This window comes from Heterodontus francisci, chromosome 33 (genome assembly GCF_036365525.1).
Source record: "Heterodontus francisci isolate sHetFra1 chromosome 33, sHetFra1.hap1, whole genome shotgun sequence".
In the NCBI taxonomy this organism is placed as follows: Eukaryota; Metazoa; Chordata; class Chondrichthyes; order Heterodontiformes; family Heterodontidae; genus Heterodontus; species Heterodontus francisci.
Window position 1 is genome coordinate 49,791,602 of NC_090403.1, and position 17,236 is coordinate 49,808,837.

The window sequence follows — 17,236 nt, forward strand, 5'->3', positions numbered from 1 at the left end:
AGCTTCTGACCACCTGCATCCAAGGTCAAATTAACCCATTGATGCTCATTCCTTTCAAATCCATTTCCATTATTCATTCTCTGGATGTGGGCATCGCTGGCAAGGCTGGCATTTATTGCCCATCCCTAGTTACCCTAAGAAGGTGGTGGCAACTGAGTGACTTGCAAGGCCAGTTAAAAGGGCAATTAAGAGTTAGCCACGTTGATGTAGGACAGGAATCACATAAAGGCCAGACTGGGTAAAGAAGGCAAGCTTTTATTCCCTAAAGGACATTAATAAACCAGCTTTTTAAAAAAAATAATGCGACAGTTTCGTGGTCTCTTTTACTGATACCAGCCGTTTATTTCCAGAGCTTTTAAAACTGAATTCTCAAATTGCCATGGCAGGATTTGAACTTGTGTTCTCTAGATTATTAGTCCAGACCTCTAGAATACTTGCCAGAGAAGGAAGGGAGAAAATGAGAAATAATGTTTGGGGGTGAGGGGAGGGGACTGCTAAGGCTTAACATGGACTATGTTGTCTGTCGCACTGTGCTTTGATGTTAATTTATTGATCCAAGTGTAACACTGACATAAGCAATATACAATCAGTCTCTTAGTGTAGAGGTCAGACTGATCTCTAGTCTATTCTTGCAAATGAGCCAAGCACAGCATTAATGAAGATAAAGTGGAGGAAAATGCAAATGCTGAAGTCTAGTGGGTAGGAGAGAAACCCATAGGAAACGCTAAAATTACACCTCAAGATGGCCAGCAGGAGACAAAATAATTCCACTTTTCAGGTGTGAACCTTTTTTGGAAACTGAGTACTAATGATCAGTCCACTTATTCCCAATTGAGCCGAGCCTGCACAATCACCACTTTGTGGCTCAGTGCTGAGCATGCAGCATGAGCATTCTTAGGGCAATGGCGAAGAAATGTACTATCTATTGACTTTCTGCAGCTCTATTTGCTTTGGCACATGATGGCCAGCTGCAGTTTACAAGAGCAGACTGGTGATTTCTTTATTGTCGCTAACATCTTGCGCGGTTTTCAAAAGTGATCTCATTTGCTGTTTCATATTCTTTTTAATGTCTGTGATCTTGCCAACTTGAAACACAGCAAGCACAGTGTGCTGTAAACCCAAAATAAGCGCTGACCTGGAAACCAGTCTATATTTTTCTGCAGTGTTTTAGCTCAATGACGCCACTTTTTGGTCCATCTCAATCTTGTGCTGCTGTCTGGGAGTGGGGGTATAATGACCTCCGTGGACCAAATCTCCATCTTCTGCTTTTCAATTGAGTGCTGGTCATACTGGGCTCAATTGCTTTATGGAGCACGAATGTTTGGAACTGGCTCTCCATGTTTACTTGAAGGTAGCCTTAACTCGATAGCAGATTCATTGGTCTGTGATCTGGTCAGTTCCCAAAGAATTGCAGATAATGAAGGGAAAGTGGAGCATCTGTCATCAGATGTACTCCTATGATGTAAAAGTTCCTGTTAGATCTGTAATCTGATGTAATAGATTCAAAATTTTGCCACACTTTTTTTTTGCCAGTTTTTCTCTCCTTCATTCAGTGCGGAGAGTTTGTTTCCCCGGTGGAGGGTCTAGTGCAAGGGGATCATAGTCTCAGGATGAGGGCTCAGCCACTTAGGACTGGGATGAGAAGAAATTCCTTCAGAGGGTTGTTAATCGTTGGAATTCAGAATGGATGCCCAGTCGTTGAGTATATTCAAGACTGATATCATTAGACTTCTGGACACTAAAGAATATAGGGAGAGGATCGGCAAATGGAGTTGATATAGCAGATGAGCCATGACCTATTGAATGGTGGAGCATCTCAAGGGCCTGTAGGGCTTATTCCTGCTCCTATTTCTTATGTCCTTATTCCTTTTCTGCAGGCGTTGACTCCCAACTGGAGTACCATTCCTCAAGTATCAGTGACCCCAAGAGATGCTGTCCAAATGAATATTTATTTATGTGTGCGCCTTGGCAGTGGATGTTAGCAAGTTACTTGACAGTGAAGGACATCACAACCAAAGGCAATCTTGTACACATTCAACATCCACATGTGCACTGCCAGCAGTGGTCACCATATAATGATCTGGAGATAATTATTCAGTCCCTAACCTAGAGGCACTGTGGACAATTGTATGGCCCCTGCTGCTGTCACAAATAAGTTCTACGTCCTCAGGGATCAATTCTGCACTATTTCTACTCTGTGTCACTCAGTTGCTCACCAAACATGCTGATCCACTGTGAGAAACTGTTATCAACAAAGCAGGCAAGAAACTGTTACCACTGTTTATACAGATATGTAAACCTCTGTAACATCCTTTGTGCATTTACTTTGAAACTATCCCAGAAGAGAAAACAAATTAAGGCTGATATTCCAGAGCAGTATTGAGGAAGTGTTGCACTGTTAGAGGTGCCATCTTTCAGATGAGATGTTAACCCCATCTACCCTCTCAGGTGGACATAAAAAATTCCATGGAATTCTTTCGAAGAAGAGCAGGGTGTTATCCCCAGAGTCCAGGCCAATACTTAATCCTTAATCAACATCATAAAAACAAATTATCTGGTTATTATCATATTGCTGTTGTGGGAGCTTGCTGTGCACAAATTGGCTGCCACGTTTCTTACGACAGTGATGTAACATTACACCTCAAAATGTACTTCATCGACTGTAAAGTGCTTGGGGACATCCTGTGATCGTGGAAAGAACCAATATAAATGTCGGTCTTTTTTAAGAACTTGAGTTGAGAGCCACTATTCCATACATGGTAGTGTAGCTCAATGTTCAGGGGCCACTTAATTGATGGAAACACCATTGAAATATAGCCCTAGTCCTAGTCCTGTCCTAGTGAATCAGAAATGTTCTATTGACAAAAATCAAAATCTAGGTGCCACATCCTGGGTATTACCATTTCTCTTCCCCACTTAAGAAATATAATTTGGCATCAAGCCTTGACCATGAACTCTAATTAACTTATATATTCTCCCAATGAAAAGTTTTGTTGAAGAATTTCTTCCTGTTCCCTAACGATAAATACAGCAAGTATGCAGAATACCTGTGCCACCACTGGAGTTCCCCCTCAAAGCCACACACCATCCTGACTTGGAAATATATTGCCATTCCTTTACTGTCGCTGGGTCAAAATCCTGGAATTCCCTTCCTAATAGCACTATGGATGTGCCTACACCACATGGACTGCAGCAGTTCAAGAAGGCGGCTCACCACCACCTTCTCAAAGGCAATTAGTGATGGGCAAAAAATGCTGGCCTTGCAAGCGATGCCCACATTCCATGAATGAATAAATAATAAAAAGCCTTGCATTGGGTTAGAGTTAGACTGCTAATCTTTAACTGGTTGCTTTCTTTAACACGATGACAGCTTAGTTTCACCAGTTTGGGAACTGTCAATCTCTGCGCAGCAGTTGACCTCTTGACTTTTGACTGTCTAAATATCTTTAAATACATCCTTATTACACAAATGTACAATATTGCTAGCCAGCCCTCTGTCAATAGAGCAACAGTCGATTCTGAAACTCTAATTAATCTGTTACGTTTGTAACAGTAATGTTTGTTTACTGTAATATTCAGTGGCTCTCTCATGTCTTTCTCTATAATTTAAATAATTCTCCCTTTATAGAGGTCAGAAAACCATGTCATCAATGTTAAAAAAAAGCTGTTTAAATTCGATGTACTTTCAGTTTTTAATGCAACTCCATCTCTCCCAAGGGTGCAATGTGGATGATGGAAGTAGAAAATATACCAGCTCACTTCTGTTCCCAGTCCCATCTTGCGCATGGCTAACTTGTTCTTAAGATATAAGATATTAGATATTAGATGTTGGAAATAATTGTGGAAGTAACATCTTGTGCCTCGTTGATAGTCAGAGAATAATTCCTGACACAATGGCTGGAATTTTACCACCCCTTTGAAGACAGGCTGGGAGGTGGAAGTGGTGGTAAAATGACGGCGAAAGGTGCAGGAGGGAATCCCAATGTGTTCCCGTTACCAGAGGATATTACCAAACGGTAGCAGATCGGCGTTCCCCCAGTTGGCAGGCAGCCAACTAATCCTATTAATTAATTTTAGCAGGCTGCTGGGATTTTATGAGACTCGGAACAGCCCCCCGTCTTGTGGCAAGTCCACCAGCTGCATCGAGGCGGCTTCCTGGGGGAGGGCCTTCCTTTCCGGATGCTCCATGGCCCAAGGAGGGACCCCCCCCCACCCCCAGCTGCAATGGCCACTCCCAAGGCTCCACCGCTGTTGCTGGATGGTTTGTCCCTCCGATCGCCTCAGTCTGTCTGCCTGGCCCTGGCACATCACCAAATCTCTTACCGGCCCTTTGAGGGTGCCTCAACATGGAGGTGCCCTCTCCTTCTCCTTGCAGCCTCAGCAGCGGCCTCCTCTATAGGTGGCGGTGCTGAGGCTGCAGAGCCGTTGGTTAAAATTTCCAAACTTTGTTCCAAACCTTTCATGACCAAAGTAGATATGTTATGCCTGAGTGGGCATCAGAGGTTCCTGATGTCAGAAGGCAGAGAAACCTAAAGCTTCTCTACTTGAGATGCCCTTGGGGCCAAGGAAAAACTGGCCATGAATATCTTCAGGTCCCATACAGACTAAGATAATCAACTTCCTTGTCTTAGCCTCATAAAGACTTGTGGCTTATCAAAAGGTAGTGCAAGTTAGCTCTCGGCTGGCATGAGTTCTTTTGAAGGCTACCAAGGACGTAATGGGGGAGCGGGAATTCACACCAAAGCCTGGGAACTGTCAAGTACACTTCTTGAAGTGAGGTATGGAGGTAGGGAAGAGCATAAGACCTGCCATGCTCTCCCTACTCATCCTTAAAGTGTCAGTGTAAATGGTATGGAATCCCACTGGAACTGAATTCCATCCCAGATTCCTGGCCCCAGAAACTTTGGGGCCAAACTTTCATCTGAGGAACTTAGTGTAAATTTCAAATTACTGTAAACCTTCTGAGATAGTCCCCTGCCCAGTATCCTGATCTCCTATTTGGTTTAAAGGATAAACAATTTGGAGCAGGAGTCATTAAGTTCTAAACTCACTGAAGAGCGGGAATGGGTGCTCTTGATGTGATTTGTTCCCTGCCCTAGATTTATTCACATTTCTACTGAAGGCACTTATTCCACGGATACAATTCCACGGATGTTGCAAACTTCCCAGTGGTCTTCCTTTTAGTGCCGGGATTTTCAGCCACAGACACGATCACAGCCTAGTCCAATTCTATCCTTGCCTGAACCCCCAAGGCATTTTCCAGTATCGACCACTAGATAAACAGGCTGTTGTTTGTCCCCAGCATTGTCAAAGGGTTCTGAAGTCAACAGCGTCTCTCGCTGAGATAAGCTGAGTTTGGGGATTGAACATGGGGCGTTACTTGGTCTATGAGGCTCAGTAACACACTACAAGTTGCATCTACCAACTACTTCAACTTCCTTTACACATTTGGCATTTAATAAACTGTCGTGGTCCATTTTACTTCAGAAGAAACATGGACAACCCATGGGCTCCCTGAATGGTATTAAAGTAGCTATGGGTGAAGTTGAAAGAGATCTAGAAGCCTTAGTCAATTTGTCAAACCAAAGCACAGCAGCAAGCAACAACACCAGTAGAATGCTGAACTATATATCCAAAACCCTAGAGTACATGTCAGAATAAGTTAACAGTGAAATGGTATAGTGCTGTCGTCAGATCATAGCTATTATATCTGGTCCTGGCTAGGTGTCAGCCATGGATAGGTGTTCGGCGAGGCTCAGTTGCCTCTGAGTCAGAAGGCTGTGGGTTTAAGTCCCACTCCAGACACTTGAGCACAAATCAAGGCTGATAATCCATTGCAGTATTGAGGGAGTTTTGATCTGTCAGAGGTGCTGTCTTTTGGCTGAGACGTTAAACCAAGGCCTGTCTGCCCTCAGGAGAATGTAAAAGATCCCATGGCACTATTTTGAAGAAGAGTAGGAAGTTATACCTGGTGTCCTGGTTAACAGTTATCCCTTAATCGACAGCACAAGAATAGATCATCTGATTATTATCATATTGTAATTTGGGGGAGCTTACTGTGCGCAAATTGGCTGCCACGTTGCCCACATTGCAACAGTGACTATATTTCAAAAGTACTTCATTGGCCGTAATGCCCTTTGGTTCCTTCAGTGGTCATGAAAGGTGCTATATAAATGCAAGTCTTTTTTTAAATATCAGAACACAGAAGACATCAAGCATTGGAGGCAGTACGGAGAAGCGCTATAAGCCCCTAGCTTAGTGTTAGAGTGATGAGGAAATACTGGAAAAAATATAGGCTATTCGGTTATAAAAAGAGACATCTGGGTGGTGATCTGATAGAGGAATACAAGATACTAAGTGGTGTCATAGAGTCATACAGCACAGAAACAGGTCTTTGGCCTATCATGTCTGTGCCGGCCATCAAACACCTATATATGCTAATCCCATTTTCCAGCACTTGGCCCCTAACCTTGTATGCTATGGCACTTCAAGTGCTCTTCTAAATAATTCTTAAATGTTGTGAGGGTTCCTGCCTCTACCACCCCTTCAGGCATGCGTTCCAGATTCCAATGACCCTCAGGGTGAAATTTTTTTTCCCCAAATCCCCTCTAAACCTCCTGCCCCTTACCCTAAATCTATGCCCCCTGGTTATTGACACCTCCACTAAGGGAAAACGTTTCTTCTTATCTAACCTATCAATGCCCCTCATAATTTTGTATACCTCAATCAGGTGCCTCCTCAGCCTTCTCTACTCTAAGGTAAACAACCCTAGCCTATCCAGTCTCTCTTCATAGCTGAAATGCTCCAGCCCAGGCAACATCCTGGTGAATCTCCTATGCACCCTCTCCACTGCAATCACATCCTTCCTATAGTGTGGTGCCTAGAACTGTACATACTACTCCAGCTGTGGCCCAACTAGCGTTTTATATAGCTCCATCATAACCTCCCTGCTCTTATATTCTATGCCTCGACTAATAAAGGCAAGCATCCCATATGCCTTCCTAACCACCTTATCTACCTTATCTACTGCTGCCTTCAGTGATCTATGGACAAGTATACCAAGTCCCTCTGACTCTCTGTACTTCCGAGGATCCTACCATCCATTGTATATTCCCTTGCCTTGTTAGTCCTCCCAAAATGCATCACCTCACACTTCTCAGGATTAGATTCCATTTACCACTGCTCTGCCCATTTTACCAGCCCATCTATATCGTCCTGTAATCTAAGGCTTTCCTCCTCACTATTTATGACACCACCAAATTTCGTGTCATCTGCAAACCAACTGATCATACCTCCTATATTTACGTCTAAATCATCAATGTACACTACAAACAGCAAGGGTCCCAGCACCGATCCCTGCGGTATACCACTGGCCATAGGCTTCCACTCGCAAAAACAACCCTCGACCATAACCCTCTGCCTCCTGCCACTAAGCCAATTTCGGATCCAATTTGCCAAATTGCCCTGGATCCCATGCACTCTTACCTTCTTAACCAATCTCCCATGTGGGACAGTTTGCCGCTGAATAGATTTCCTCATTCTTAATTATCATGTGATCTTTGATCTCAACAAACATAATTGATTGAGAAATTGGATACTGCAAAGGCTGTGGGCCCTGACAACATTCTGGCAATAGTACTGAAGACCTGTGCTTCAGAACTGGCCACACCTCTAGCCAAGCTGTTCCAGTACAGCTACAACACTGGCATCTACCCGACAATGTGAAAATTGCCCAGGTATGTCCTGTCCACAAAAAGCAGGAAAAATCCAATCGAGTCAATTACCACCCCATGAGTCTACTCTCGATCATCAGCAAAGTGATGGAAGGTGTCATTGACAGTGCTATGAAGCGGCACTTGCTTAGCAATAGCCTGCTCAATGAAGCTCTGTTTGGGTTTCACCAAGGTCACTTGGTTCCTGACCTCATTACAACCTTGATCCAAACAGGGACAAAAGAGCTGAATTCAAGAGGTGAGGTGAGAGTGACTGCCCTTGACATCAAGACAGCAATTGACCGAGTATGGCATCAAGGAGCCCTAGCAAAACTGGAGTCAATGGGAATCAGGGGAAAACTCTTCACTGTTTGGATTCATCCCTAGCACAAAGGAAGATGGTAGTGGTTGTTGGAGGCCAATCATCTCAGCCCCAGGACAATGCTGCAGGAGTTGATCAGGGTAGTGTCCAAGGCCCAAACATCTTCAGCTCCTTCATGAATGACCATCCTTCCATCATAAGGTCAGAAGTGGGGATTTTCGCTGATGGTTGCCCAGTATTCAGTATTATTTGCGACTGCTCAGATACTGAAGCAGTCCATGCCCCCATATGCAACAAGACCTGGACAGCATTCAGGCTTGGGCTGGTAGGTGGCAAATAACATTCACGTCACACAAGTACCAGGCAATGACCATCTCCAACGAGAGAGAATCTAACCATCTCCCCTTGATATTCAACGGCATTGCCATTACTGAATCCACCACCATCAACATCCTGGGGGTTACCATTGACCAGAAACTGAACTGGACAGGCACATAAATGCTGTGGCTACAAAGAGCAGATCAGAGGCTGGGAATTCTGTGGTGAGTAACTCATCTCCTGACCTTCCCAAAGCCTATCCACCATCTACAAGGTGCAAGTCAGGTGTGTGATGGAGTACTCTCCACTTGCCTGGATGGGCATAACTCCAACAACACTCAAGGAGCTCGACACCGTCCAGGACAAAGCAACCTGCTTCATCGACACTCCTTCCACCATCGACACAGCAGTGTGTACCAGCTACAAGATGCACTGCAGCAACTTGTCAAGCTTCCTTCAACAGCACCTTCCAAGCCCATGACCTCTACCACCTAGAAAGACAAGGGCAGCAGATACCTGGGAACGCCACCACCTGAAATTCAAGCGATTCAAGAAGGTTCACCACCACCTTCTCAAGGGCAATTAGGGATGGGCAACAAATGCTGGCCTTGCCAGCAATGCTCACATCACATGAACAAATAAAAAAAAACATGACTTTGATTGTTGAGGATTGTGTCATAAGACCTTTGTATTATTTATTTTTAAGAGTGAATTTCAGGAAATTTAATTATTAGATTTTAATACTTTCAATTGCTTCTAAAATCTATATTAATTTTCAACTTGATGAATTGCACAGGCCAATTAAATGTAATGACACATCAGTCTGGCACATTTATCTAAATGCCACTTAACTGTATTAAGAAACAGAAAATGCTGGAAAACACTCAGCGGGTCAAGCAGCATCTGATCATATGTTATAGGCCTGAAGTGTTAATGCTGCTTCTCTCTCTACGGATGCTGCCTGACTTGCTGAATGTTTTCTAGCACTTTCTGATCTATTTTAGATTTCCAGCATTCACCATATGTTGTTTCTGTTGTAACTGAATTAAAATATTTGTTACCTTCCAAGACTTATAATTAAAAAATCTGGCTCAAATGCAAAGAAACAATCTTTGTTCCGGGCAGGCCTGATTGAATCAATTTGCCATTAAAGTTATTTTAAGCACACCAATGAAATTATGAACGTTCGGTCATTCACGCTCCATCTGATTTGTAATCTTGAACAAACTTTGATCTGTGTTTCATGTTTTTCTGTAGAGTTTCCCTTTGCACGCAAATATAAAGAATGCCCTACTCACAGGACCAGACATAGTCTGAAATAAACTCTAAGCAGCCCCATTATTATCAAACCAGAGTCTGACATCCAAATTGATGGTGTGAAATGAATTACAAAACAAGCCAGCAGTGGTAGAAATCAGGAGCTTTATTTTATTTTTTTGTAGTGCTTGTTGACAACACTTTCTGCCCCAATTGTATTCAGAAAGTGGAGGTGGCTCCAGGTGTTTCAAACTCCAGGCGCCTGCAGCCTCATTAAAGGCTGCGCACACCTTTGGTCAGACTGCCCCTTAAATCGGGTGCCCGCCTTTGGTTGCCAAGATGCATGGGGTGTTACGACAGAGGTGGGAGGAGTGTACTGTCTTTTCTAGTTCCATTTCTCCACAGGTCACAACATATATTTAAATGTTTACCCAGTTACCGATACATAGAACATAGAACATTACAGCGCAGTACAGGCCCGTCAGCCCTCGATGTTGCGCCGACCTGTGAAACCATCTGACCTACACTATTCCATTTTCATCCATATGTCTATCCAATGACCACTTAAATGCCCTTAAAGTTGGCGAGTCTACTACTGTTGCAGGCAGGGCGTTCCACGCCTCTACTACTCTCTGTGTAAAGAAACTACCTCTGACATCTGTCCTATATCTATCACCCCTCAACTTAAAGCTATGTCCCCTCGTGTTTGCCATCACCATCCGAGGAAAAAGACTCTCACTGTCCACCCTGTCCAGCCCTCTGATTATCTTATATGTCTCTATTAAGTCACCTCTTCTCCTCCTTCTCTCTAACGAAAACAACCTCAAGTCCCTCAGCCTTTCCTCGTAAGACCTTCCCTCCATACCAGGCAACATCCTAGTAAATCTCCTCTGCACCTTTTCCAAAGCTTCCACATCCTTCCTATAATGCTGTGACCAGAACTGCACGCAATACTCCAGGTGCGGCCGCACCAGAGTTCTGTACAGCTGCAGCATGACCTCGTGGCTCCTAAACTCGATCCCCCTACTAATAAAAGCTAACACACCATATGCCTTCTTAACAGCCCTATTAACCTGGGTGGCAACTTTCAGGGATTTATGTACCTGGACATGAAGATCTCTCTGCTCATCTGCACTACCAAGAATCTTCCCATTAGCCCAGTATTCTGCAATCCTGTTACTCCTTCCGAAGTGAATCACCTCACACTTTTCCGCATTAAACTCCATTTGCCATCTCTCAGCCCAGCTCTGCAGCCTATCTATGTCCCTCTGTAACGTACAACATCCTTCGGCACTATCCACAACTCCACCGACCTTCGTGTCATCCGCAAATTTACTAACCCACCCTTCTACACCCTCATCCAGGTCATTTATAAAAATGACAAACAGCAGTGGCCCCAAAACAGATCCTTGCGGTACACCACTAGAAACTATACTCCAGGATAAACATTTACCTTCAATCACCACCCTCTGTCTTCTTTCAGCTAGCCAATTTCTGATCCAAAGCACTAATTCACCTTCAATCCCATACTTCTGTATTTTCTGCAATAGCCTACCGTGGGGAACTTTATCAAACGCCTTACTGAAATCCATATAGACCACATCCACGGCTTTACCCTCATCCACCTGTTTGGTCACCTTGTCAAAAAACTCAATAAGGTTTGTGAGGCACGACCTACCCTTCACAAAACCGTGCTGACTATCTCTAATGAACTTATTCTTTTCAAGATGATTATAAATCCTATCTCTTATAACCTTTTCCAACATTTTACCCACAACCGAAGTAAGGCTCACAGGTCTATAATTACCAGGGCTGTCTCTACTCCCCTTCTTGAACAAGGGGACAACATTTGCTATCCTCCAGTCTTCCGGCACTATTCCTGTCGACAATGACGACATAAAAATCAAGGACAAAGGCTCTGCAATCTCCTCCCTGGCTTCCCAGAGAATCCTAGGATAAATCCCATCTGGCCCAGGGGACTTATCTATTTTCACACTTTCCAAAATTGCTAACACCTCCTCCTTGTGAACCTCAATCCCATCTAGCCTAGTAGTCTGTATCTCAGTATTCTCCTCGACAACATTTTCTTTCTCCACTGTAAATACTGACGAAAAATATTCATTTAACACTTCCCCTATCTCCTCCGATTCCACACACAACTTCCCACTACTATCCTTGATTGGCCCTGACCTATCTCTAGTCATTCTTTTATTCCTGATATACCTATAGAAAGCCTTAGGGTTTTCTTTGATCCTATCCGCCAGTGACTTCTCGTGTCCTCTCCTTGCTCTTCTTATCTCTCCCTTTAGATCCTTCCTGGCTAGCTTGTAACTCTCAAGCGCCCTAACTGAGCCTTCACGTCTCATCCTAACATAAGCCCTCTTCTTCCTCTTGACAAGCTCTTCAACTTCTTTAGTGAACCACGGCTCCCTCGCTCGACAACTTCCTCCCTGCCTGACAGGTACATACTTATCAAGGACACGCAGTAGCTGCTCCTTGAATAAGCTCCACATTTCGATTGTGCCCATCCCCTGCAGTTTCCTTCCCCATCCTACGCATCCTAAATCTTGCCTAATCGCATCATAATTTCCTTTCCCCCAGCTATAATTCTTGCCCTGCTGTATATGCCTGTCCCTGCCCATCGCTAAGGTAAACCTAACCGAATTGTGATCACTATCACCAAAGTGCTCACCAACTTCTAAATCTAACACCTGGCCGGGTTCATTACCCAGTACCAAATCCAATGTGGCATCGCCCCTGGTTGGCCTGTCTACATACTGTGTCAGAAAACCCTCCTGCACACACTGGACAAAAACAGACCCATCTAAAGTACTCGAACTATAGTATTTCCAGTCAATATTTGGAAAGTTAAAGTCCCCCATAACCACTACCCTGTTACTCTCGCTCCTGTCAAGAATCATCTTTGCTATCCTTTACTGTACATCTCTGGAACTATTTGGAGGTCTATAGAAAACTCCCAACAGGGTGACCTCTCCTCTCCTGTTTCTAACCTCGGCCCAGACTACCTCAGTAGACGAGTCCTCAAACGTCCTTTCTGCCGCTGTAATACTTTCCTTGATTAACAATGCCACACCCCCCCCTCTTTTACCCTCTTCTCTGTTCTTAGTGAAACATCTAAATCCCGGAACCCGCAACATCCATTCCTGTCCCTGCTCTACCCATGTCTCTGAAATGGCCACAACATCGAGATCCCAGGTACCAACCCATGCTGCAAGCTCACCCACCTTATTCCGGATGCTCCTGGCGTTGAAGTAGACACATTTTAAACCAAGCTCTTGCTTGCCAGTGCCCTCTTGTGTCCTTATAACCTTATCTCTGCCCTCACTACTCTCAACATCCTGCACACTGGAACTACAATTTAGGTTCCCATCCCCCTGCTGAATTAGTTTAAACCCCCCCGAAGAGCACTAGCAAATCTCCCCCCCAGGATATTGGTACCCCTCTGGTTCAGGTGAAGACCATCCTGTTTGTAGAGGTCCCACCTACCCCAGAAAGAGCCCCAATTATCCAGGAAACCAAAACCCTCCCTCCTACACCATCCCTGCAGCCACATGTTCAACTCCTCTCTCTCCCTATTCCTCACTTCGCTAGCACGTGGCACGGGCAACAACCCAGAGATAACAACTCTGTTTGTTCTCGCTCTAAGCTTCCACCCTAGCTCCCTGAATTTCTGCCTTAAATCCCCATCTGTCTTCCTACCTATGTCGTTGGTGCCTATGTGTACCACGACTTGGGGCTGCTCCCCCTCCCCCTTGAGGATCCCAAAAACACGATCCGAGACATCACGTACCCTGGCACCTGGGAGGCAACACACCAACCGTGAGTCTCTCTCGTTCCCAGAAAACCTCCTATCTGTTCCCCTAACTATGGAGTCCCCAATGACTAATGCTCTGCTCCTCTTACCCCTTCCCTTCTGAGCAACAGGGACAGACTCTGCACCAGAGACCTGTATCCCATTGCCTACCCCTGGTAAGTCGTCTCCCCCAACAGTATCCAAAACGGTATACCTGTTGTTGAGGGAAACGGCCACAGGGGATCCCTGCACTGCCTGCTGGTTCCCTCTCCTTCCCCTGACGGTAACCCATCTACCTTCTTCTTTTACCTGAGGTGTGACTGCCTCCCGATAACTCCTCTCAATAATCCCCTCCGCCTCCCGAATGATCCGAAGTTCCTCCAGCTCCAGCTCCAGTTCCCTAACGCGGTCCTCGAGGAGCTGGAGCTGGGTGCACCTCCCACAGATGCAGTCAGCAGGGACACCCTTGGCGACCCTTACCTCCCACATTCTGCAGGAGGAACATTCAACTGCCTTAACCTCCATTCCCACTATTCTAAATTCCCAAGTTTTTAACCAATCACACGATAAAACAAGAAGAGAAATAGAAAAAGCCTTACCTTACCTACACACAACCGAGTCCTTTTTTTGGTAAGAGGAGGAGGGCGGGTGGGAGACACTACAAGAGTAGTGTCTCGGGTTCAGACACAGCCCAAATATATAGGTTTCTACTTACCCAGCAGTCCCTGCTCCACCGAAACTCCCGATGAAATTGACTTCCCAGCTGTTCACTCCTCGCTCGCAATGCCTGTGCTCCTGGAAAAGCTGCACAACGAAGAGGTAAGAGAATTTACACAGCCCAAATATATAGGTTTCTACTTACCCAGCAGTCACTGCTCCACCGAAACTCCCGATGAAATTGACTTCCCAGCTGTTCACTCCTCGCTCGCAATGCCTGTGCTCCTGGAAAAGCTGCACAACGAAAAGGTAAGAGAATTTACACAGCCCAAATATATAGGTTTCTACTTACCCAGCAGTCCCTGCTCCACCGAAACTCCCGATGAAATTGACTTCCCAGCTGTTCACTCCTCGCTCGCAATGCCTGTGCTCCTGGAAAAGCTGCACAACGAAAGCTGCACAGTCAGTCATATACTCTACTCTTTATCCCAGAATAAAATACACCAACCAGGTTTCTTTATTAAACAACAAAATTATCAGATTATTATAAAAACAAGACTTATCCAGTAATGAAGCAAAGCATTAACACACAGATTGAAATATGTAAGTTCCCTTTTTAAATAGCCCACACACAAACTCACACACACACTGAAAAAGATAAAGAAATTCTCTCTGCAGAGGCCTTTTATAAAAAAAGACAAAAAGAGAATACTTTGGCCAAACACTTGCTAATTCTTGAAGAATAAAAGAGAAGATATGGCAAGATATTTGTTGTCCCTTTTGGACTGGCATCCGGGTTTATGGAGACTGCTCACTGGGATCTTTTCAAAAGCAGTTCGTTCTGGAGATGTTGTGAAATAGTCTGGTAGGCTTTCCAGGAGAAATGCGGCATCACGGGTTTCAGTTATCACACTCTGGATTCGCAGGTTGTTTTCAGAGGTAGAGAAAGAGGAGCTGACACTCTGGATTTCTCAGGGTCTCTTAGAGAGGTGCAGGAAAGATGAGCTGGGGGTTTCTTTTCCAGCAGGCTACAAAACCAATTGTTTTTCAACACTGTCCACACCCCAACTGAACCAAAACAATATCTCAGAAGCCGAACCAACTCCTGATCCTCATAAATCATGACATGTCACTTCTCTGTAAACATCTCCTAAGTCACCAAGGTTTCTGTTGTTTATTGAGCTTAAGGCATGTGATATCCAGTAAAGATTGTTTTCAAACAAGATCTCTCAGTGTCCTTTCAGTGAACTTTCAATCAAAAAGCAAAGTCCAGCATCTATGAAATCTTAAGTCTTCCAAAATGAATCCATTTCCACACTTTAAATATGAATCCTCAAAAAATATTTAACAAAAAAATGGAAGCACTTTTATAACGCGGGAGAAGAGCCATGGAGTCGAGCTCTAGCAACAGGGGACTAAGTTATGAGGGAACACTGGAGAAACCTGGGCTGTTAAGTCTTGAAAGGAGGTGCTCGAACAGAGATCTCACAGAGATATGGAAGATTATAACTGGTGTAGAAAAAATAAAACCCTCAGGCATGAACACAGCAACATACACAAGCTGCTAGCTGGAATTAGTTCACAGTCCCAGTTCACTCATGATTATTATTGTGCTGGCCAATATTTATCCCTCAACCAACACCACTAAAACAGATAACATGATCATTATCACATTACAGTTTGTGGAACCTTGCTGTGCATAAATTGGCTGCCGCATTTCTTACAACAGTGAATACACTTCCAAAAGTACTTAACTGGCTTAGAGCACTTTGGGACATCCTGAAGTTGTGAAAGATGCTATATAAATGCACGTAGCTCTTCTTTTCTGCACTATATAATTTGAAAGTAATGTATGCCATTTGCAATAAAGTAAATTGATAAAAGAAACAGTAATTCAAGAACATGACTTCAAGTTAAACAGTGATGGTAGGACAAAGTGGATACAGATTCAAATGGGCAAAATGCAAGCTGAGGAATGATGACATGAACATCTCCTGCACACAAAGTGTGATCAACATACGGGGCTAAATTCTCGAGGCCTGCCGCTGAAATTGGCGGGCAAAAAAAATGGCAGCCCGCATGGCCGTGCTTGACACCAAAGAGCCACCACGATTCAAAGCGCGGCAGCTCATTTAAATAGCCGGGACAGGCCCCCCCCCCCCCCACCCCGATCACGTGGAGGGGGCGGCCCATCCGTCACTGGCAATGGCGTCAGCTGCCTGTCCACAGGCGCTGACGCCAATTTTAAAGGGCTTTGAGCCCGTCCGGGATTTTTTAAGAAAGCAGTAAACATAAAAAAAAATTAAAACTGGTATTTTTGCACCTCTCCCAACCTCCCCATTAACCACAATATTAAATACTTGCCCTCTCCAGCCCAAAACACTTTCCTTTTTCAAATGACCTTCCCCCCCACCCTCAAAGTGCATCAACAATAAACTTTACCCCTTCCCACCATCCCCTCCACCAATGAGAAGACATTATCACTGCTCCCCACCCCCCCCCCCCACTCATTCCGCACAGAAAAACTGACCTGATCCCCCCTCCCAATTAGTGTGGCGCCTACATCGGAAGGTGTAATGGAAAGGGTAGATAGGAAGAAACATTTTCCTTTAGTTGAGGTGTCAATAACCAGGGGGCATAGATTTAAGGTAAGGAGCAGGAGGTTTAGAGGGGATTTGAGGAAAAAAAACCCCCAGAGGGCAGTTGGAATCTGGAACACACTGCCTGAAGGGGTGGCAGGGGCAGGAACCCTTATAACATTTAAGAAATATTTGGATGAGCACTTGAAATGCCAAAGCATACAAGACTAGGGGCCAAGTGCTGGAAAATGGGATTAGAATATATTGGTGCTTGATGGCCGGCACAGACACGATGGGCCGAAGGGCCTGTTTCTGTGCTGTATAACTCTATGACTTGATGTCTTCTGTCATCCCTGGTCTCGCTGGCATAAATGGAATTCCCTAATGCCTCAAATTCAAAGTTCTCATCCTTCTGTTTAAATCCATCCAAGGCCTCAGCCTTCCCTATTTTGTTATCTTCTCTAATGCTACAAATCCTATTCCAAACTCAATATTCCTTTGATTCTGTTTAACCTCCCCTTTCGGCTGTGCCTTCAGCTATGTAGACACCAAGCTCTGAAATTCCCTCCCCAAACCC

General features: G+C 44.6%; 2 protein-coding genes across 4 annotated transcripts in view; one reads left to right on the plus strand and one right to left on the minus strand.

The window, feature by feature from the left end:
* The window catches only part of rpl19 (ribosomal protein L19), a 431,812-nt gene that overhangs the window by 160,175 nt on the left and 254,401 nt on the right, over positions 1-17,236 (minus strand). Inside the window, exon 1 of one of the 3 annotated variants that reach the window (XM_068013539.1) lies at positions 16,159-16,162. The exons of the other annotated variants lie outside the window; for them this stretch is intronic. Within the exon in view, the coding sequence (XP_067869640.1) occupies positions 16,159-16,161 (3 nt within the window). The 5' untranslated portion in view covers position 16,162. Of the gene's footprint in view, positions 1-16,158; positions 16,163-17,236 lie in introns of those variants that run through there. 3 annotated transcript variants of the gene reach the window in all.
* cacnb1 (calcium channel, voltage-dependent, beta 1 subunit) overlaps positions 1-17,236 on the plus strand; it is a 262,363-nt gene that overhangs the window by 71,847 nt on the left and 173,280 nt on the right. The window lies entirely within an intron of this gene.